The 23,505-nt window shown below is 43.0% G+C and overlaps 2 protein-coding genes across 3 annotated transcripts in view; both read right to left on the minus strand.

The window, feature by feature from the left end:
• Nucleotides 1-10,941, minus strand: part of LOC139751566 (uncharacterized) — a 307,619-nt gene extending 296,678 nt beyond the window's left edge. The window contains exon 1 of the mRNA XM_071667138.1: nt 10,804-10,941. The gene's annotated coding sequence lies outside the window, so the exon portion shown is untranslated. The remainder of the gene's footprint in view (nt 1-10,803) is intronic.
• On the minus strand, nt 181-22,539 carry LOC139751569 (uncharacterized). Of its 2 annotated transcripts, none has more exons than XM_071667143.1 (11): nt 22,437-22,539; nt 20,721-20,930; nt 18,640-18,757; nt 18,257-18,448; nt 17,651-17,813; nt 15,429-15,514; nt 14,708-14,893; nt 13,632-13,800; nt 5,001-5,059; nt 3,493-3,653; nt 181-1,859 (listed from the first exon to the last, which is right to left on the minus strand). In XM_071667143.1, the coding sequence occupies exons 2-11, from the start codon at nt 20,892-20,894 to the stop codon at nt 1,731-1,733; spliced, it is 1,437 nt and encodes a 478-aa protein (XP_071523244.1). In that variant the 5' UTR covers nt 20,895-20,930; nt 22,437-22,539; the 3' UTR covers nt 181-1,730. The 2 variants fall into 2 exon arrangements, with proteins under 2 accessions (XP_071523244.1, XP_071523243.1); XM_071667142.1 differs by having other exon boundaries at nt 1,594-1,859; nt 20,721-20,955; nt 22,437-22,528.
• Between the last annotated feature and the right edge of the window lie 966 nt (nt 22,540-23,505).

A 23,505-nucleotide genomic window follows, 5' to 3' on the forward strand; every position in this document is an offset into this window, starting at 1 on the left:
GAATATGCTGAGGCACTTCCTAAGCCCCTGAAAACATATTAATAGGACACTTAAAAAGTGAGTAGTTCTAAGGATGTGGAAAAGAGCAAATGTTGTGCCCATCTTAAAGAATGGTGACCAGAAAGTTGCAATGATTGCAAGCTTACTTCACTGATGGATGTGGTTAATAATACTCTGGAACAGATAATAAAGCAAATATATGACATCCAACAAGAAAGAAACTTTCCAAATGGAAGACAGCATAGCTTCACAGGAAATAGGTCCTGTATCAAGAACCTGTTAATGTTTATAACACGGTAAGCTTGGTTTTGCACCACAGAGATGGATGGGTGCATTGTGTGTTCAAAAGCTGTCAAAATCTCTGACACTGTATCCCATCAAAAGATTAAAAAGCTAAAGCTACAGGTAGGAGTCAGGGCTAAACTCCTTCCCTAACTGAGGATTACCTATATGGAAGGGCACAAAGGACACAAGTTAGAGGCTTTGTTCCCAAACCCATTGCTATTTTTGGTGATGTATACAACTTACCTGAAGGGCTAAACTCATCCATAAACAAGTTTGCAGGTAATCCTGAGGTCAAGAGAGGAACTGGGTATGAAAATGGGAAAACGATAGCATCAGCTTTTTGGGGGACCTAGTCAAGCTCCAAAGTTGGTCAGATAAACGGACGAGTTTCAATCCTGGTAAGTGCAAGGTTATGAGGTTGGGAAAGAAGGTCTTCCTATGAATACTACTCTGCAGGATATAAGCAACAGGAATAAATGTGTGAGAGAGATATAGGGGGTGAGATTGTACCTACAGTAATCTTGTCATCAGAGTTTCACATCAGGAGGACTGTCAAAGAAGTAAACTGTCTGCTGGTGAATATTACAATTGTATTCAAGTATATGGAGAAGGAAATGTTAGGTATACTATTCTCAATGTATATTACACCAATATGAGATAATGCATACCAGATGTGGTCATGGCACCTTAAGAAACAAAAAGGTATGATTGAGAGGGTCCAGGGAAGAGCAACCAAGGTAATACAAGAAATAAGAGAGCTGAACTACAATGAAAAGTTGAAGGTTACACAGCTGTCCACCTGAGAGGGGGGAACCTCAGAATAGTCTTCAAGTTCCTGAATGAACAGGAAGATGACAGTAAACGGTTCTTGAGTTACCAGAGGTCATGATCATAATTGAGAGAGGGTAGTCAAGAGGGATGTAGAGAAATACTGATTTAGTGTGAAGGTAGTGGATGATTGGACTGGTCTAAGCAAGGAGGCTGTGAATGATGGCATCTTATTTAATTATAAGTCTTGATGGAACTCTACAAAAATTAATAAGATACAGGGCCCTACAACTATAAAACTCTTCAAGTAATGTACAAATGGGCAATTTGTTACAAGCAGGACATCATCACAGTTTGGGTCAATGTTACATGCGATTCTATGCAATTTACAGTGATGGAATCCATAAATGAGTGCCAATGTAAACAAAAAGAAATAGGAAATCTGAGAAATAAGTTCTGCTTTATAGAAAACGTGTAAAGATTTATGGAAAATGGAGATGTATATGGTACAACAGCCAGGAAGCTATTGAAAAATATCAGACAATAAATGAATGCAATGCAGTAAGGAGGAAGACGCAGACTGTATGAAAAAGCAACAATGTACAAAAGGCAATATTGAAATAAAAGCTGTTCCAGGGTACAGATCCTGGTGGTGGTGCAGTGATCACCAGATTCAACTACATCTGGTACTTGACATATGCAGTGATGGGACACTCTTGACAGGCACAGGAACAGGCTGCGGTGTTACCCATCTGGCACTGTGCTGCCATCACACAGTCCAGGAGAGATGCATACTGGGAATCCACCTGCCGGCCAACAGTACAGAGTTAAAAGATTGTAGCAAGTAATGTCAGGAAAGGTCAAGAAATCATGGCATGATTTTCAGTTTGTTATCTTATGCGCAAATAGATGAGTAGAAATGTTGGTTTGTGTACACTTGTTGGGTCACAAGGGTTTTCTCCTGCTACGACACTTAGGCAACTTTGCTGGGACATTGATGATCCCTGGTTGGGACATTGTTACTCCTCAGCTAGGACACTGGAGCTGCCCTGCTAAGACATTGATGCTCCCTGGCTGGGATAATTACTCCCTAGCTAGGACAATGGTGCTCCCCTGCTGGAACATTGATGCTCCCTAGCTGGGATAGTTACTCCCCTGCTAGGACACTGATGCTCCCCTGCTGGGACACTGGTGCTTTCTGGTTGGGTCACTGTTGCTCCCCAGTGGGGCACTTATGCTCTCCAGCTGGGACACTGATGCTCCCTGGCTAGGACACTGCTACTCCCCACCTAGGACATTGGTACTCCCCTGCTAGGACAATGATGCTCCCCTGGTGGGACACTGGTACTCCCCTGGTGGGACACTGGTACTCCCCTGGTGGGACACTTATGCTCTCTGGTTGGGACACTCTTGCTCCCCTGGTGGGACACTTATGCTCTTCGGCTGGGACACTGGTACTGCCCTGCTGGGACACTGGTGCTCTCTGGCTGGAACACTGGTGCTCTCTGGCTGGGACACTGTTGTTCCCTTGTTAGAACACTGGTGCTCCCCTGCTGGGACACTGGTGCTCCCCTGCTGGGACACTTGTGCTCCCCTGCTGGGACTTCTGGTGCTCCCTGTTGGATCAATGGAGCCACTTGCTGGGATCTTGTTTTACATCTGTATTCTTCTACATCCGGGATCCTGTTTTACATTTAGAATACTCTCTTAATCCAGATCATCTTTTACATCTGGGATACTTTTGTACATATGGGATCCTCCCTGACATCTGAGATTCATTATACATTTGGGATACTCTCTTACATCCAGGATACTGTTTAACATACGGGATACTCTTGTCCATCCAGGATCTTGTTTTCCATCAGGGACACTAGTGCTCCTGCTGGGACACTGGTGCTCCCCTGCTGGGACACTGATGCTTCCCTGCTGGGACATTGGTGCTCCCCTGCTGAGACAGTGATGCTCCTCTGCTAAGACACTGGTGCTCTCCTGCTGGGACACTGGTGCTCTCCTGCTGGGACACTGGTGCTCCCCTGCTAGGATACTAGTATATCGTACAGATACTTCATGCACGGTACAAACTGGCTATAATTCCCACAAGGGCCCACCCAGGTTCGAGTCCTGGGCACACCCACAGGCCCACAGCCAATTCAGCTATTCAATCCTCCTCCTCGGGGCTGGCCACTCAATAAATGCGTAACTAGTTTAAGCTGGAATGTGTGTGTGTGTGTGTGTAAGGGTAGAACTGGTACATATGAACAAGGTTGAGAGACAGCAACACGAGTGTAAAACTCCCCTCGTAATATTAAAACAACCATAAATAGTAATCCCAGTAATATATTTGACTAAATATTTCTTATTATATCTACAAGGTCCCAATTTTAATGACAGTCTGGCTAATCAACTGAAAACATTTGCAATGGTGAAAGGGAAGCTCACCATTGGCCCAGTTCTCACACCATCAGCGTCGACGCAGTAGGCACTGTTGCCAAAGTGCTGGATGCTGCTGTATACACCTGCCACAGCTTGGTCTGGTGAGGTGCAACTGAAGGTGGCGATAATGTTGTTCTCCCCATACAGCCAGCGGTCCCTTGCACAGTCTGCCGGCCACATCAAAGTCACATAGCTCTCTCTCTCTCTCTCCCTATCTCTCAATTGATCTTTCTGTTTGTCAGATTGTATGTTTTCTAGCTCTAATCTAAGTCCTGGTTCTAATCCCTGCCATGGACCTGCTCTCTGCCTCAGACCTGATCCCAAAACCTGGTCTTGACCCCAACCTTGGCATTCATTCCAAGCCCTAGTCTTGATCTCAGCCCTGGCCTTGATCCCAGCCTTGGTCTCTTGTTCCTGGCCCTGGTCTTGATCCCAGACCTGGCTTTGATCCCAGCCCTGGTCTTGTTCCCAGCCCGTCTTGATCCAAAGCCCTGTCCTTAATCCCAGCCCTAATCTTGATCTCAGCCCGTCTTGATCCCTGCCCTGGTTGTGATCATAAGCCCTGGTCTTGATCTTAGCCTTAGCCTTGATCCCAAGCCCTGGTATTGATTCAAGCCTTGGTCTTGATTGCAGGCCTGGTCTTGATTCCAGCTTTGAACCTGATTCCAGCCTTAATCATGATCCCACCCTTGGTTCTAATCCCAGCCCTGGTCTTGATCATGATCCTGGTCTTGATTTTAGCCCTAGTCTTGGTCCTAGCCCTAGTCTTGATCCCAGCCTCAGTCTTGATCCCAGCCCTGGTCCTGATCTCTGCCTTGGTTCTGCCTCTACTTCTAGTCCTCATCCCAGCCATGGTCGTGATCTCAACACAGGTCGTGCTTCTGCTTCCAACTTGACTCCTACTTCCTGGTCCTGAGCCAAGCCCTAATCCTACTTCCATCCATAGTTCTGATCCAAGTTCTTGTCCTACATCCAGCCCTAGCTGTGATCCCAGCTCTAGTCCTGATCCCATCCCTAATCCTAGTCCAGTTCCAAGCCCTTGTTTTGATCTCTGCCCTGGTCCTACTTCCTATCCTAGTCCTGTTCCAAGCCCAAGTTTTGATCTCTGCCCTGGTCCAGCTTCCAACTCTAGCCCTGATCCCATCCTGACCCTAGTCCTGGCCTTAATCACAGCCCCGACCCTACTCCTGGCCTTAATCACAGCCCTGACCCTAGTCCTTGTCCTGATCCTAGCCCTGGTTATACTTATAGTACTGATTTGATCCTATCCCTGCTCCTATCCCATGTCTGGAAGTGATCCTAGTACTGGTCGTGATCCATCCTGGACCTAGTTCCAGCCCTGCTCCTAATCTCAGCCCTGGTTCTGATCGGAACTGGATCTGGTCCCTGCCCTGGCCGATCCCAGTCCCAGTCTTGATCCATTAAGGACCTTATCCCAGCACTACCCCAGATCTCAGCCCAGGTCTGATCCCAGTCCTGGACCTGGCCTATCAATGCAAATAACTAGTACTCACTACATCCTCCTCCTGATGGCTGTGCAATCTGCAGATCATACTTGTCGTAACAGCGGCACCTGTAGTACAAATGTTCTTTATGTACGATACATGAGTAGTATTACACCAGCATCACGGGCCACATTCCTCATCATGATGTATCATTAATAATGTAAGTTACCAATATAAAGTGAGTAAAGAAGTTTCACAAAGAAATACTATGGAGGAGTGTAATAATAAATGAAAAAAAAGCCTTTATTACTAAGATAAAATTCTGCCAGTTGATGTTTCAGTAACTTAGATGTAAATTTTCTTTTTCCTGGATAAAGTTTGTTGTTATCCACTAAGCTAACCAAATATTATTCTTAGACAAATGAAAGTGAATATCAGTATCTTCAGCATTTCTTAGCACTGCAAGAACCAGACAAATACAGCTCACAAGCCAAGGCAAAGAAGCCAGTCAGGTCAGACTATGTAAAGTCTGTAAGTCAAGCATACACACAGAGTCAAGCCAAGCAAAAACTTTTGGATTTGATAGTACCATAACGGAAATGGATTCACACTTGGGAAAGTACCATGATTAAACAGTTTTGACTAAAACCATATGAAGGGTAGGAGACAAGAGCCATATGAGCCTTACAAAGGATGGAGAGAGTAAGTGGAAAAATATAAGATGAATCATCTGAAACCACACACCTAGGGGAACTATGTGGATTACTGAGAAAGAGGATTAACACTTATCAAAGATAGAGGAAATGAAGAAACTGAGGAATAAAATGAAAAATCCTGAAGAGTCATCTGAAGGGAAAAGAAATCAGGGAATTGAAGAATACAGCCGAATGGCGAGACCACAGAATCAAATCTGCTGAGGAGATTCAAAGGGTATGTAAACAGATGAATGAATAGGACAGGAATGAAAAGCAAAAACAAAAGGTCAGAGTGGTCTTTTCTGTATGTCTTGGAAACTGTTCAACAAAAGGAAATAACTATATCTGAAAGTACAGCAACCACATATTAGTGGATGCAGTGCTCGAGCTGTAAAATTGGTCAATGGGATCCAAGGAGTAAACCTCCAAAGATAATTTTAAAAAAGTAATTAAAAGCATGCATAATGCTACATTCTGGTGATCTTTAAGGGAATATTGTGCAGCAAAATCATTAGCTTAGTTCTGGTGATGATTAAAGAATTATTAAGCAGTAAAATCATTAGCCGTCATTTTTAGGTTGAGTTAAAGCATATTTAATTCAATTAAGAAGGAATGGTTATCAGATTCTGTGTTAAGAAGGGTGATGCCATCCCCTTATTTAGGCAAGGTGGATGATAACTTGATGAGTTAACAATGAGATGCTATCCTCCCTTAAACACACAGGTGTTATGGGAAATCACAAGCAATTTCTGAGGCTGTTCAATGCAATGGAACATGGACAAGAGTACACAAAACAAAGGTACAGAGTAAACTAAGTGAAGTTTTAGAAAGAATAAAATACACTGTCAGAGACACAACAATCAGGAAAATTTATGATCTAGTATATAGAAGGTTTAGAAAAGTGTAGAGCACAGAGGATCACTGCCTGTCCAAAAAAAGGGAGATTTCAGAGAAAGCCAGAGACATGAAGGCTGAAGGATTTATCAGAAAGACAAGTGACACTAAAATTCGAAACATTTTTAAAGCACGAAGCTGACACACATAAATCACAAATGACTTTTGGACTAAAGAATACACTCCAAAGAGAAATAGGAGGTCACAAAAGTAAAGCATTACAAGAGGCAACAGAAATGCTGAACACAGTTTCTGTAATACGAGAAAAGAGGAGAATTAGTGAATACACCCATCCCTCCCTTTATGCAGGATCATTATATGCAATTTCACTATTCTGTGAGGAACCTACTTCTCACAGTCCCTTTCTTTATGTGGTAGAAAGTGTGCCAAAACTTCAGTAAGGGTTGGCAGATGGAGTAAGCATGGGTCGAGGGTGAAGCACAAGTTCCTGCTAGTAGAAGTCTCGCAGTTACTCTTGGTATGTGCAGATCTGTGCTACTTAAGGAATTCAGATATGTCTGCTGCTGCAATTTTCCTGCAAACCACTGCAATTGTAATTGTGAATATGGTATCCAAACGCGTTTGTCAATATGGCATCCAAACCTTGCCTAATCTTCCCAATTCAAACCTTTCCCAATATGAAATCTTCCCCCACACAACTTGTCCCTGATTGCCTGCTTACTCTGGCAAGTGTTGATATATCTTTTTTAGTAGAAATAATGTCCTAAATTCATTATTTGACACTTCTGTTAATCTTTATGTTAATTCCATATGTACTATGATGAAAATCTGGTTAAAATACATTTGGGACATTATATCGCATACTGTTGTATGGATTCAGTTTTCTGAATATCAGACAGGTCTCCAAGAGAAGATGGTCTATACAGGCCTGTTAAAGATAATCAGAAAGAAAATGAATGACTGATTACAGAGAAGAAACTGCCTAAGTGAGAAGCAGCAGTTTCAGAGGATGGAAATCATGTGTATTGAACCTCTTAGATTTCTATGAGAAAGTAAACTCTGTTTCATACAAAAGTGAACATTAGGTGGAGTCTCTTTATATGGTCTGCTAGAAAACAGCTGACACTAACATTCATACATGAGGCAGGTAAAGAAGCTTAATCTTCAGGCAGGAATAGGTCTTGTTCAATGGACAGAAAAAGATTATACTGGTGAAAGTGAACAAAGAACACATTTCTCTTTTTAAGTCATATGTCTCCCTATGTTCAATTTCAAAACACCACAATTCAAGCATGTAATAATACACACGTTGGCCATAATTATGTACTCCAAACAGTCTTGGAAACCTCACATAATCATCATTACAAAATCTGCTTCCCAAAAGCTGTGTGTTGTATTGGTACCATAATACTGTTTCTTGGGAGATGCTGTTTCACATCTACAAGGGTTTTATTTGCCTAAGTATGCAATACCACTCACACATCTGGGTGGCTCACCCTCCACTCCTATTAAGTATAGTGGAATGAAAAGCCTTCTGTCTCCTTAACACTTCTGGCATCACCTCTCCTCAACCTTCCCTTTCTGTATGCCATGATAGTGCTGTTCTCAGTCTATTCTGCAGGTATTATTTTGGCTACTGTACTTGTGAACTGTATAAATGTGTCCCCATCCCCAAGGTATACCTGTAGCAAGCATCTGGTTGCTGCCTCCTACAGCATGTGTGTAGAGTCTGGCCACTTGAAAATTAATGGATACGATATCTCCTTCCCTCCAACAGCTAAGCTGCAGGATACTCTTCCTTCTTTTGTCTTTCACTCATCAACCTTTCTTCCTTTAATAGTTATGTCTAAGAATACTTCCAGGGGCCTGATTGACATCCAATTTCTTTCTCTTTTAACTTTTTTTCTTTCACCAAAGATGGCCTTGATGAGGGAATGTTATTTGCCCATGCAATATTGGTCACTAAAAAAACTCATAGCTGTAATGAAACTAAACTATATAATATGTGCTGATCTTGAGTGCTGACACAATAGTCACATCTCTTGAAATACTGTTCAAAATGTTGCTGGAGGAAAGCCAGTGCCAAGGGAGTGAAGCAAGTCATGAGGGAAACGAAAAGCAAAGAGGATTACATCTACTTACAAGGGGATCTTGAAAGACTTCAAGGTTGGTAATGATACACTGTTGATGAAATACAAGCTAAGTAAATGTAATATGGATGGGACAGAGTGAAATAAGGCTTCAATATGAATATTATCTAGAAGAACAAAGAGACAAAGTTGAAGGTCTACAGCAAAGCAACAAAGAGGGTACTCGAATAAAGAAAGGCAAGCTATACAAAAGGGCTGGAAGTCTTTAATTTACCCACCATGAGATAAGAGTGAGGGGTAACCTGATCACAACCTTAAAATTTCAAAACCAGACTAAAACAACAGATGCTAAAATAGAACAACCAGAGAATATAACACGACATTATGCAGAAAACTTCATATGGGATAATTACCTTTAAAGTATAAAAGTGGTAAAGAAGGAAAAAACTGAATAAGAACATGGTAAATACAAGCAATGTAAACAAAGTTAAAAGGTTGTGTGACAACAGAGATTATCTAAGAGATGAAGTGCCACAAGTATACCATTAGTCCCCATAGAGTAAAAATAGGTATTTACAGACTACACTGACACAAAACCAAGCTTAGACTGGGAAGTGTGTATGTGTGTGTACACATACATACAATAAGTATACAGATATGGTACACATATATATGATTAAGAATTGGGACAAAAAGTACAAATCTCTCTTCCCATAACAAACAAGTAGTAAATTAGAAATTACTCCAAGATACATGCCCCATGAGTGTAGAGCTCTCCCTTTATACTCAACAGTACAAATACCTTATCACACAAGTGTTGCTTGAATGGATTGATGGCTAAACTGTTACGGAAAAGAGAAGACATTAGAGGGGCCTTCCCAGACTGGTGAAGGGTGACTGGTGGGGTTCCTCAAGGTTCAGTACTGGGCCTCTACTATTTCTATGTAAATCATTTCACAAACGAGGTGGATTCTCATCAAAATATGCTTCCTTACAAAGTTAAAATCATAAATGAAGAGCAAAATTATAAAATCATGAAATACTGCATTGTCGTATGCAAGATGCAACAATACTCACAGAATGGCTTAGGATAATTTACAGTGGAAAATACAAGGTCACAAACATGTGAAGTGGTTTAAACAAACCAAATAATAAATACCATATAAAAGGAAATAAAATCAAAGAATTAAGCTGTGAGAGGCAAATTTAAGTAGAAATATAAAAAAATACCCAGGAACAGCATAAGAATAATGACGAGGACAACCTATTTTGTTCACTAAAAGTTGCCTTCAAATTTTTGCACAGAAATGTTCAAGAGCCTGTATGTGACAAATTCACCCAAGGGTAAAACATGCCACAATAGGCTAGTCTTCACACTTGAAAAAACAAACAGAACTGCTGGAGTGAGTTCAAGGGAATGCACTCAAAATAGTGGCAGAATTGCATGATATGAACTATAAAATGAGGGAAGCCCTCAATCTGCCTACTATTGGAAGAACCAGAATGGCCATATGAAAACTACATGTAAAATTCCAAAAGGCCATGACTGTAGCTGGGCAAGAGTAATGAGGAATGTCTAGGAGCATTTCTTCAGCATCTTATTTATTGACTAATGAAACAAGCTAAGCCATGAACAAGCAATTAAGGAATACTTCGAGATAACGATTAGAGACCCAAGAAAGTGAAAACTCCCTCCTTGTAACAAACCGTGACAATAAAGTACTTGTATGTACTACCACACACTTGGCTTATATTGAAATGCGAGTGTATATACATACACAGAAGTAAAAACAAGGTGTATAAATTCCAGATTAAGAGACGGGGCAACACGAGTGTAAGGTTCTAAGTAATGCATCAGTAAGACGATACACGTGTTCTACTTAAGACATATTTTGAGGGTAGTGGTACCCCTGTAATCCTTCCAGTCTGTACAGTTGACTAGGAACAAGCAATCTGAGGTGCAGCACCTCCTGCTCCCACAATCTTAAGTCCTCCTAAAGTGAGCAGGGTTATGGATTAGCGGGGAAATTAAGTGGTAAAAGCACTCTACATTAATAGTTCTGATGATGGACACCTACAGCCAGGCAAAAATCATAATGATCGTCATGGTCAAGGCAGATCCAAAATATTACCTGACATCTGTTGGTTTTCAACAGAAAATTATTTCATTTGTGAATCAATGCACCATAAGACCACAACCAAAATAGACGGGTTCAATATCAAGACACTTACCTTATCATGGTTTGTATACTTGGCCAGCAGCCATGACAAACACGAAGAAAACGGTGCACAACTTTACCAGGACTTCATAGTTTTATCTTTCATCACAAAACTGCACAAGTATTTCCCAACACAAATTAAACCACTCCAGGCCAATCGTTTTGGCTATTATCAATTCTCTGACATGCATGGCTTTGCACAAAAAGAAGTTGGTTAGCTTGGCTAACTTTTCAAAAAAGCACACGAGAAAACTCACAAAAGAACAAATCACGTAAGACACTTTTCTTGACCACAGAACGCACTTATATCTTTAGCATCCCGCGTGTCTTATCACAGAGGAAAGCCGGGTTTTCTTCAGTAAATGAATTTCAGCAGTACATCGTGAACACACCACCACCACCATAAACCATGACGTTCGCCAAGATTGACTAGGGCCTCGTGGTCGTCGGGACTCGAGGGTCGCCGAAGTTCCCGAGTTGCGAGTCCACGATATGCTTCACTCATGGCGCGAGACTATCCGAAACGGACTTAAAAAAAAGTTCACCTCATCATTAACAAGCTATTGATATGAAAATTATTTGGAAAAAATCAATATTCACTTAAGTCATTATTTCCCCGCTAATTCCTAATTTCAACAGATTCCTAATCAAAAGCTTTTAAAAACTTTTTAGCTTTTTATACTATCATTCCTCTTATTATTTGTACTTACATACTGCAATTTTTCATCTTGAACTGACCACTATAAACATTACAAACAGCACAATATTCCAAACACTTGCTCCATCATCGCGATTTTTTTCCTGTGACCAACATGGCTTACTTTATTAACATGACCCAATCATGGCTATCTCGGGTGAAAGAAAAAGAAAGTACAAATTAACTTGAGCTCCACAGGTATTTGTAAACCTGACTTTAGAATGATGGAAGGTTATGTAAAGAGGGAAAGACAAAAGAATGAAAAGAATTGTACTTTAACTGTTCCTTGAGCGGTCCTGTTCCTTGAGCGGTCGGTCTCCACAAAGAAGCTGTGGAAAGCCGCAGTCAAACGCCTCCCATCCTATAGGGGTGGAGGCACTTGTAGGCAGTCAGGTCACGAGAAAAATTGCCAGAATATACCTACAAAACAGTAATAGAGCGGCACATCGCAGCGTAAGAAAATGGAAGGTTAGCAATATACTGATCAGGTCACAAAAGTGGAGGAAATGTTGAATTAGTCAGAGATGCTTTTGGTTTAGGACCAAATAGATTTGGCAGAAGTCAGCACAGGATCTTTCTATAAACGCACGTTTGGCTCTTTGAAGAACAGCTTAGCAATGATTACGAGCAAAAGTTGAAAGCAGAGCGGGTCTCTGGGGAAGGCAAGAGTTTCATGGTCCCGGTATGCACCGTCCCTGATGTGACAGGCATCAGGACAGGCGCGATCAAACCACGAATGAGAAAAAGATTTGCACCAAGATGGGATGCAGGCCTCCATCCCAGCCAAGACAACCTCTGCTATACGATCAGCACAACATGAGGCATCGCGACCAGAGAAGCAGTAGTATCCATCCCAGGGAAAAAACTGACCCAGGGATAACCGATGGGCTCTCCCAAATCACAACAGAAATGTCAGATTCGATCTAAAAGACAATCTCCTTATCACGTCTATGCACATGTTTATGAATAATTTTCCTCACAACACACCAGAAATCCGTCAGTCATTAACAACCAAAATATTAGTATTTATCTTCAGAATTGGTGGATTTTACGAAAAAGTAGACGCCAGATATAGTTGTGACCGTTCCAAAATGCACGTTTCTGCTTGTGGTGTAGCAGTCAGCCTTGCTGACTGCTACACCATGTCGTGATGCATCCTCGAGCTGCCCAAAGGTGAGGGCGCTGGCTCGAATCCTGATTGCAGGAGTCATTCCATTGACTATGAACCGATAAATTGGGTAGCTCTAGTAGGTTCGTTGGCTGTTTTGCGATGCATGTAGTTGGAATATCTCGTCTTGGCCATTATTCTGGTTGTTGATTTCTTGGTTTCTCCTTGGATCATAGGCATTGCTTCGGCGATGTGTTAGACGTCTTGTGAAGGATTGCATCAGGTTAACCATAACAGACTCCAGGGTTTATCTGATACATGACAGACGAGGTTCAACCCGAGTTAAATGTACTGAGGATGGGTTACAGTGAAAGAACTCGATGTAGTTATGATCTAACAGGAATTAAGCTGCAGGAGTCTGTGTGTGAAAGACACCTGGAAGGCGACATCGTCCTATCGCCATCATCCTATCTTATAAGAATAGTTAAAAGACGAACTGAATGCTAGAAAGAATCAGAAATGCATTGAAGTTCGTGACTAAATAAATGCTGAGCCAGCTGTTCACCAAACTAGGATATGCTTCTCAAGTTTGGTCATCGTATGCAGAACTAACAGAGAAGGTCCAGAGGAAGGTAAAGAATGATAGGACCAGTTAAAAGTACTAAGCTACAAGGAAGGGCTACAGGCTTTAATTTGCTCATGATAGAAGAAAGAATAGACGGGTAACATAATCACAACCTTTGAGGTTATAAAGCGAACTGATGATACAGACAACGAACAGTTTCCCTAGAGAATGTAGAAACAGGACAACCCAGGACATAACATGAAAACAAGCAAAACATTTAAAAAGATGCGTTGAAGCACCTCTGTAGTGTAAGAGTGGCGGATAAACGCAATGAAATAAATGACGACTTGCTCAACGCAGACAGCATGCAGAAAATGTCAAAATCTTTATGATGATAGTGAGTGTGCACCTCCTTCCCCGTACGGTACAAATAGGTGACTGACCACTTACCGTCCCAGGAGGGTAACTTACATTTCGAGATCACACTGCTCGCCGCTGTAGGAGCCGTCAGCATCACAGCGAACGAGAGAGAGGCTACCCATGACGCCCTTGGCGCGCATGTGTTCTATCAGGAGCTGGTGGGCGTGGTACTGGCTCTCGCACCGTCTTAAGTACTGCTGGCCCGTCAACGTCTTGTTGTCTGAGGTGGCAACAGGCATGACACTTAGCAGGCAGATCATTCTAAGCTGGGTCTTCACTGGTTGGCTTGGTTCATCCTAGCCTGAGAGGTGATTGGATGGGTCTATTGTGATTGGGACGGGTGGGGGCTTGGTTAGGATATGTCGGGCTTGATAAAGGGTTGGGTTGGATGAGAAAAGGTTGGGGCTGTGTTGGACTGCGCTTGACTGCACGAGTGGAACTGTGCGTAATTAAGATAGTGATGGGTCGAGTTGGCTTATGTTTGAACACGGAGGAGGCGACTGGGAAGAGTTAAACTCGGTCGATCATGGTTAGGATGGGTGGGTTTGGACCAGGAAGTGTTAGGATAGATTTGGTTGGAAAATATCGGGTCTGACTGGGATGGGTGTGGCTTGGATAGAGTGAGAGGGTTGGTATGGGTAAGTCTTTTCCAGACTGACTCGGGTTATCGGGTTACGTTAGTCTGTCTTTTGCTTCAGACACAGAAATAAGGAAGACGTGGAGTTTCTGGCATGATCCTAAGTAATAGATCTCAAATGCTGGTGTGTGATGCTTTGCCTGAACAGATGTGCGTATCCCTAGTATAATCCAGTGTATGTTTATACCACTATAATCCAGTATATGTATGTACCAGTATAATCCAGTGTATGTATGTTTGTACAATGTAACCCAACGTAAGAATGTTTGTCCCAGCATCAATGTAATCTGATGCCTGTGTGACTGCTGATCCCCTGGAGGAGTGAAGGTATCAGTACAGGTCAGTCCACACTATGGTTGGTGGTGGAGACTTGCACTCACCTTGTGATGTTGTGGTGGTAAGAAAACCGACTGAAGGATTTCCTCTCAGACGACCCATGGAAGTATCCCATCAGCCAGAGGGGTAAAACCGGGACAAGTGTTGTACTCACAGCAAGGTAGGAGGTCCATGGCATCCTCGGGCAGGAAGGCCCCGTAGGGCGTGGCGGTGTCTGGCTGGACACAGTAGCACCAGCCGTCCTCACACTGCATCGGCTCGTAGTTTCCGTTCTCTTTGCAGTGTAGGGTGACCGTGGACGACCCCGCCTGCTGCCGCTCCCACACCCGCCGGGAACACTCTGTTGGCACACAATCCCGAACACTGGTAACACTGGACCAGTGGGTGAGTCTTGTGGCTAGGGCCAGGTTGACACTGGACTAGTGGGTGAGTCTTGTGGCTAGGGCCAGGTTGACATTGGACCAGTGGGTGAACCTGTAGCTAGGGTACGGTTAGTACTACACCAGCAGGTGAGGATAGATCAAGGTGTACCCTGGTCCAGGTGATGACTATGCTTAACTCATGAGGGTGATGAGTACTGCTTCAGTAGTGGAGTGGGCACAGACTAGTGTCTCGGACTTGGCTAACTCGGCCTTACGAAAATATCTCGTCTTATTTCTAGAGTCCGACGTGAAAAACTAGGTTATATAAGTTGTATTATATATGTAAGTTGTCCTTCTGGCCTGATACCTAGATACTGGAGAGTTAGGGGGATCAATGGATGGTTCATCAGTAGTAATGACACTAGGGAGTGAGGGGATCAATGGATGGTTCATCAGTAGTTAGTGACACTAGAGAGGGAAAGTGGAAGTGTTCAAGAGTAAAGTCAGACTCACTACAGTTGGCGTTGGTGAAGAGGTCTGTCTGCCAGGGGAAGGCCTTGCCGTAGATGGTGACGCCGTCCGGGTCCACACACACGCTCCTGTAGGGCGGCAAACTCCGTCAGGCACTTGCAGCAGAGTGGGGGGAGGGGTAATGATGATCACCAGGGGCAATAGACGACCCAGGGACAGGTGGTGGTAGGACAGGGACAGGTGGTGGTGGGACAGGGGCAGCTGGTGGTGGGGCAGGGACAGGTGGTGGTAGGACAGGTACAGGTGGTGGTGGGACAGGGACAGCTGGTGGTGGGACAGGGACAGGTGGTGGTGAGCCAGTAGAATATAACAGTGTAACACTGACTACTGCCCTCCCCTTCAGGAAGATAAGAGTAGAGAATGATTTTGTTAATGATGTCAAAAAAAGCGAAGGAATTTCGAGACTCTCTGTGACTATGAGAGTAACGAGTAAGAAGGAGGAAGAGAGAAACTTTATATAAGGTACTGTGGACAAGTCAGGAGAAAAATCCATAACTTTTCCATAAATTCGTCAGGAGAGAATGGTCACTCACAGACCATCTAAACAGACTACAGGATTCAGAGGCAAGAGTTACAGAGGACAATACAAGGATATGTGAGAATAACAAGTTCAAAAAGTGTTTTTATAGTGGGAGACACTGTAACCCCAGCACCAGAGGGATGGAATGGAGGGGAGGTCTTAACAATCATTGAGATATCTAGAAAATATATCAATAACAGAATACTAAAAAGTCTTGACTCATACATGTCTCAAAGTCTTGATGAAGCACCATATGTGCTGATGATGTGTGGACCAACGCAAGACGACGCTCTTAAAATACTGTTCAAGAAGTCGTTGGTGACGTGCAAAATGCTAAGGGAATGGAAACAGGTCAAACGTTATGTCTGTCTATAAAAGAAGTCGTTGGTGACGTGCAAAATGCTAAGGGAATGGAAACAGGTCAAACGTTATGTCTGTCTATAAATGAGGAGTCCAGGAACAGACGCTTCACGACAAGCCAGCCTCACTGACGAGTGTGGTGAGTTAGGTTCTGGAAAAAGATGCTTAGAAAGGAAGTGGGTGACTTTCTTCACAGGAGAAATTACCTTAGTGAAAGAACAACACTGTTTTAGGGAAAGGAGGTGACGTGTGACTAGCCTCTTGGAGTTCTACGAGAGAGTGAGCTCAGTCTTAGAGAAAAGGGAAGCCTGAATGGATTGTTTATTCTTGGACTGCCAGGAAACATTTGACGTGGAAGGCTGGACCACTAAGCACGAATTATGGGGGAAACTCCTTCGATAGACAGGAGATTGGTGCAGTGTAAGGAAACAAATATAGCTTGTTTGAAGAGCCTTCTCCAAACACATCAAGATAACCAGTGGAGTACCACAGGGTTCCGTCCTGGGACCATTACTCTTCTTGATCTGTGTGAAGGACTTGCCGGAAGGTATGAATTCCTATCTGAATAATGTTTGCAGGTAATAGAAAGGTCATTAGGGGAAGTGGAAGCTGAAGGGGATCGCGTCAACTTACAAGGGGACCTAAACGGATTCTGAAGTTGGTGTGATACATAGCTGATGAAATTCAACCCAAGTAAATTTCAATGAATGAGGATGAGACAAAGTGAAAAGAAAATAAAGTTATCATCCAGCAGGGAATAAGCTTCATGATTTTGTATGTGGAAAGAACTTGGAAGTCAACGTCTTTCTTAACCTGTCACCAGAATCCCACATTCGGAGAATAGTCAAGAGCTATTAATATAGAAGGTCCAGAGAAGGGCAACAAAGATGGTACAAGAATTAGAAAAGCTGAATTACAGGGAAATGCTTGAGGCTTTATACTTGCCAACCTTGAGGAAAGAAGAGTGAGGGGGTGACATGATCACAACCTTTAAGTTTTTAAAACAGATTCATAACACAGACAGTGAACATTTCCTCGAGAGATGTAGGGATAGAGTAACTAGAGGACATAACACGAAATTAAGCAAGAAACGTTGAAAATGATGTGAGGAAGTATTGCTACAGTCTGAGTGGAACTAATGCAGATACCACACATAGATCTAAGAAACTGTACAAGGGTAGAGGATGTATGAGAAATGGAGTCCCACGAGTGCAAGACTCTCTCCTTGACCATATCATACCTGACCTCACCTCATTCCCCACCTCACCCCACCCCCAGGATCACTCCCTGACCTCCTCTGTGACCCTACAACCTGTAACCTGACCTCTGATCATCGTAGGGTCCTTTGATCTGCTTCTCCCTGTAGTAACCCTCAGGTGTGCAGTCCGGTCGCCACCGGTAGTCGTCCCGGTAGTATAGGATGAGGCCGTTCTCCATGTCGCTGTCGTACATATCCTGCACGTAGCGACAGTCGCCGACCACCTCATCTGTGGGGAAGGACGAGGGCTGTCACTGGCCTCCAGGGAGGCGGTAGGCTGGAGATGGGAGGGTATGGGAGTCGTACTGGGGATCTGGGGCAATGACAGAGGTCACCCTCGGGTTATGCTACAAGGTCAAGCAAGTTAGGTCATCCGTGGGAGTAAGAGGGACGAGTCAGAGATTAACTCAGAGATCTAGGGGTGTGACAGGGGTCAGTTCACAGGATCTGGAATCATAAAGAAGGTTTCATCTTGGGCTGAGGGCATCAGTCCGGGGATCAGAAGGGCTGGATGTCAAACGGTAGAGCAGGGTAAAGGAAAGGATGGTGTCTGTAGTCACGGGGCACATACGTCGTGGACCCGGTGGTTTTCTGAGGCTGTCTGTAGGTATACTCACCTGAGACTGACAAGTTACTGAGCCAACACAGGAGGAGGCGATACCTGGCACTCACCTGGGACACACACACGAGTATCATTGTCACAGCGGAGGTAGTAGTCGCACCAGGAGGACTGGACCGTGTTACTGGGTAGGTTGCTAGGCTGCTCGGATTCCAAGAACTGGTGTGGTAGACGGCCCTCCACTGGGGTGTAGCCGCCCCCTAGTCTGGGATCTATGCTGCCGGTGCACTTCTCGTCGTTCATCTCTGTGGAGACGCAAACCTCGTCGACTTTACTGGAAACTTTGCAGATGATGCGTCGCAAAACAAAGCAAATCAGCCAAGGTTTGGTGGCCTTGTGGCACGCGATTTGGACAGCAGGGGGTGGGTGTCTTATGGCATTAGTGTGTCATTATTGTGGTTTAGAGAGATGTAAAAGCGCTAATGATCTGACTCACGTTTGAACCTGACGCAGGCACCGCAGCAGCCGAACTGTGCCACGCCCTGGAGGTAGGAGGTGCCGTGGGGGCACTTGGAGGGTGGGACGGGCTCCTGGCAGTGGACGTAACCACACAACTGCCGGTACAGGACTCCTCTTACTGCCTGTTATTGTCCTACCAGATGGTTCAACCTAGAGGCTATACCAGGGCATGGGACAGCCCATAGGCTGTTCCATATGGCGGTGCAACGTACAAACTGTCTAGATGAATATAAAACATCCAGCGGCACCATTAAGCAAGGTGATGTTGCAATATACAATACGTAAACTTGTAGAAAAGTTATGATTAAGATCAACCGCAAAAATGTAATCAAATTAGTGATGATCATCTCAGAAAAAACAATGAATACAGCAACATACAGACCTCCAAAACCAAGTTATATGACTAAAGAAATCGTAGCAAATTGGAGGTGTTGGAGGACTGAGGAGCCTAAACAGTGGGGTCTGGTTGTGGGTAAGGGTATAAGGTCTCGGTGCATTCCATATGACAGCTAGAGCATGGATGGCAGTGAATGTGGCCTTATCTATCTCCGTGTATCGCTGACGCTACCTTTCTAAGGAGGAATGTATATTTCTATACATATTCGCTATTTCCCGCGAGGTAGCGTTAAGAACAGAGGACTTGGCCTTAGAGGGATGTCCTCACTTGGCCCCCTTCTCTGTTCTTTCTTTTGGAAAAACTGAAAACGGGAGGGGAGGATTTCCAGCCCCCCAGCTCCCTCCGCTTTTAGTCGCCTTCTACGACACGCAGGGAATACGTGGCAAGTATTCTTTCTCCCCTATCCCCACGTGAATTAACTTTTTCTATTAACCACTGGTGCGAAATCTTATCGATAACTTTTAAAAATCTGAATACATGACATTATTTGCTTTACTTTCATCGTACGAGTTGAGGATGAGATTCGTTTAGTAAGTGGTAGTCCTTTGAATGGTTTACGATTTTTTTCTCGAATGATGGTTTCCATACGTTTTTTTTAATTACAATCGTTAAGCTAATTGGACGATGATTTCCGAGTAACATTTTTTTTCTTTTAATTGGACGATAATATCCGATTAACATTTTTCTCGTCTTTTAATTGGACGATGATTTCCGAGTAACATTTTTTTCTTTTAATTGGACGATAATATCCGAGTAACATTTTTTCTTTTTTTAATTGGACGATAATTTCCGAGTAACATTTTTTCTTTTTCTTTTTTTTTAAAGTATTAGTTTTACATTAGCAAGCTTCCATTCCTTTGGAACTTTTCCGCAAGCAAGTGACTTATTGAGTAAAGCCAAGGGTTTAATGATCTCACTTTTCGCCCATTTCATCCTCGGATGAAATCGTCCAGCGTCTGCCGTTTTGTTTATTTATAGTCTATTTATTGTTAATAGTATATTTTCAATTTCTATGTCAATAAACTGCAAAAAAGTCACCTCTCTCATCAATGAAACTGGGTTCGACACTTTATTTGCGTTCTAGATCGTAAATACAGATGCAAAATAATCGTGCAGTATCTATGCTATGATTTCATTTGCCATGAAACAAGTCACCGTGGACCAAATAACTGAGTAATGACTCGTATGCTTCCTACATAATTATAAAACTAATTAGTGTATCTTTAATCATATTCTGCAGTCGTCGGTCCATACTAACGTTTACTTTTTCGTACAAGTTTCTTGATTTCTCTGCGCAAATTTACATAATTCATTCCATCCTGCTGGTTACTGATCTCTTTTGGGTTTCTTTTTTTAACTAATTTCTTAGACAATAAGCACTTTCTTACTTCATCGATCCTCCATCAAAGACTTTGTTTTAGAAGACTTGTTTATCAAGCCACGGTCGTAATTTTATTGACCATATCATCCCAGATTTGTCTGTCACGAGCAAAGCGAAGATCAATTACAATTTATCGGTCGAGTGTCATGTTGACCAAGATAATGTGCAATGCTGACAGTAACCTCAAAAGTAATTTGATGATCACTTGTACCTAACTTTTTCTCCCAACACATGACCCCCCCAGCAGAGACACCTCTCCACCAGACAGGTACTCACTCACCAGTTCTGGGCTGCTCTGTAGAAATTGCTCCAGCAGGTCCATACCAGGGGTCGAGTACTGCCTGGCCTTAACCTCGTCAGCGTCTCCAGCCGCTGCCACCACCAACACGGCCACCGCCATGATCGACGTCACTGCCACCCTCCGCCGCCACCAGGCCACTCTACCCAAGTACATGTCGCCCAGTGTTTGATGATGATGCGTGTTGCACAGCTGAACGAAAACGAAATGCAAGAACCTAGAAAATGGAGGCCAGAAAACGGGAAATGTGTGGAAATGCAAGAAACTAGAAAATGGAGGCCAGAAAATGGGAAATGTGTGCAAATGAAGTTTCTGGAAAAGAGAAATAGGATCATAATTCAAAGAAAAAAACAGATGATGGATTTTTTCTAAATAATAAATCACACAAAATTCAGTACAAAATGACCGCGGCAGGTGATGAAGTTAACGTTACAGAGATTTATTATGACAGATAGCGGGGGTGAAAGTTTTCGATCTACACGTTATTCAAAAATTGCCATTTAAGTTATTTATGATAATGTAACATATACGGAAAATAGCCAATTTTATGTAATGGGGGACATAAGAAGGGATGGTTGGTGTTTAAAACAAAATGTTGTACTCAATATATTGCCTGACCACTCACTAAACAAGGCTGAGTAGTCTACATATAAAGGCTTGTTGATAACCAGCGACAGAGACCGACTTCAGTGCTGTAGTACAAGTACTCCAGGAAAATATTTCACGATCTTCATTTACATTATTCCCGGTCGTCGGAGCGTTCAACGAGCCCCTAAAATTTCTCTCCCTTACAAAACCCTGTTTTCAAGCAACTTTTTCCCATTACCATCGTAACTGGGCTTTGCTCCAACGTATTCTTAAACTCAGCCACAAATCCTACCTAATTCTTTGCTTCAGAAACTTGAATCCCATTATATCAGTAGACATGTCTCTTTAACCATTATCAATTTTCCTTAATTTCAAACCTTAACAGCCATTACAATACCCATCCTTTATTACAACCATCTTCCATAAGGCTGAACGGCAGGCGGGACCCTCCCTGAACCACACCCATATAGGAATTTATGGCTATGTCACCCGCAATGTACCAGTTAATATTCACTAGGTTTACTGTACAGACGAGACTTAATGATGGAATATCACGTAAAATAATCTTACCGAACGGTTATAAATATGAATTATGACCATAACTACTGATAATACCGTAACTTAATGTGAGAGAAATCATTGATGTGCAGGTGTTGAGTTCGTGCAAGTGGTATACTGTCGCCATTAATGGTGGTCTGTATAGATGAAAGGGTGTATTGTGTGGTGCCCCTGGTCGTCCGCCTGTTTCGTCAATATAGTCCCCCATCCACCCACATCTCTACAAGTCCAATAAAAACAAGAATGAGTTAGAAATGTATGGTAGAGCAAGTATCTGTGGGCCATGGGCGTGGTAATCTTCGCAAACGCCACAGATAAGGTAGCGTATCCCAGAGGATTAATTTGTTTCCATAGGGATTACTGTACTATATCACGTGGGGATTACCTATCACACCAAGTGAGGATTATCATATCACCACCACCTCGGGATTACCTGGATCACACGTCACATGATGAACGCAGGGATTCACAGGGTGACGTTACATTCAGAAAAATGCATTGCGGTCACAAACTTTTAAAGGTAATGGTGAGTTAAGGGGTGGAGGGACTTACGTCTGCTTTGATGATATACGGGGAGCGTGTGTGTGTGTCTCAGAGGATGAGACTACTGCAGTGTGTTGTTGCTTCATGAAGCCTCGACACACACACACACAAACACACAGTGATTGTTAGGACTGATTAAAATATGATAAAGGATGATAAGGCTGCCTTTCCCATCCGCGCCATGTATACGTCAATAATCACTAGGATAGTTAGGACAGGTCATGAGAGAGCTCACCGTTGTCTAAATGAGTATGTTGACGGCCTATATTTTGTTACGTGACCGTGTGATGTTACGAGCGTAACGCATGATGTTACAACGTTACTAAGAACCCGTCATGGCTCGAGTCATCCAACGGTAACTCTTCCCGGTGTTATCTGTCAATGATGATAAGACGGTGCCCTCCTGTACGCGTGTCCGGGCTCTGTGTAGTGTCTTGACACAACACTTATGTAGTCAGAGTACATAATACCGGAGGTAAAGCCTATTTGAGCTCTTCTGTGTCGACAGTAACTCGGGGAAACGGCAGCTTGTTTAAGGTGCTTACAAAGTTCTTAGTGATTGCAAAAATACCTGCGGAGGACCGGTCCATCTTATCTTACATACTGAACGATATTAGATAAGGTGATAGTAGTATATCAGGGAATATATGGGGTTTAGCAATTCAAAAGTAAGCAATAAACTCGTAAAAAAAATCAAGAGCCTATAAAAACCTGACCCAGAAGACAAGAGTTGTTTTACAATTACATCCAGTGATGTAGTCGGATATGCACTGCCAACATGGTGCACATGTCAGAACCGACACTTTGAGTGGTCATGTCAACCACAGTAGAAGACAAAGATAATATTGATATATTTCAGTTACCAGTTCGAACAGCGATGATATCAGAGTTCGTTGTTTTATACAATGAATGTGAATAATAGAATGATGACTGGGAATCAAAAAATCAATTCCTCTGTTAAATTGTAACATCATCAACATGACAGATGTCATTTAAAGATATCTGTATATGCGATCAGTCATTCAAAAGAGGTGCTATTCCTGATAAGACCTGGGGATAGGGGAAAAGGAATACTTGC

Source organism: Panulirus ornatus, chromosome 11 (assembly GCF_036320965.1).
Source record: "Panulirus ornatus isolate Po-2019 chromosome 11, ASM3632096v1, whole genome shotgun sequence".
Taxonomy (NCBI): domain Eukaryota; kingdom Metazoa; phylum Arthropoda; class Malacostraca; order Decapoda; family Palinuridae; genus Panulirus; species Panulirus ornatus.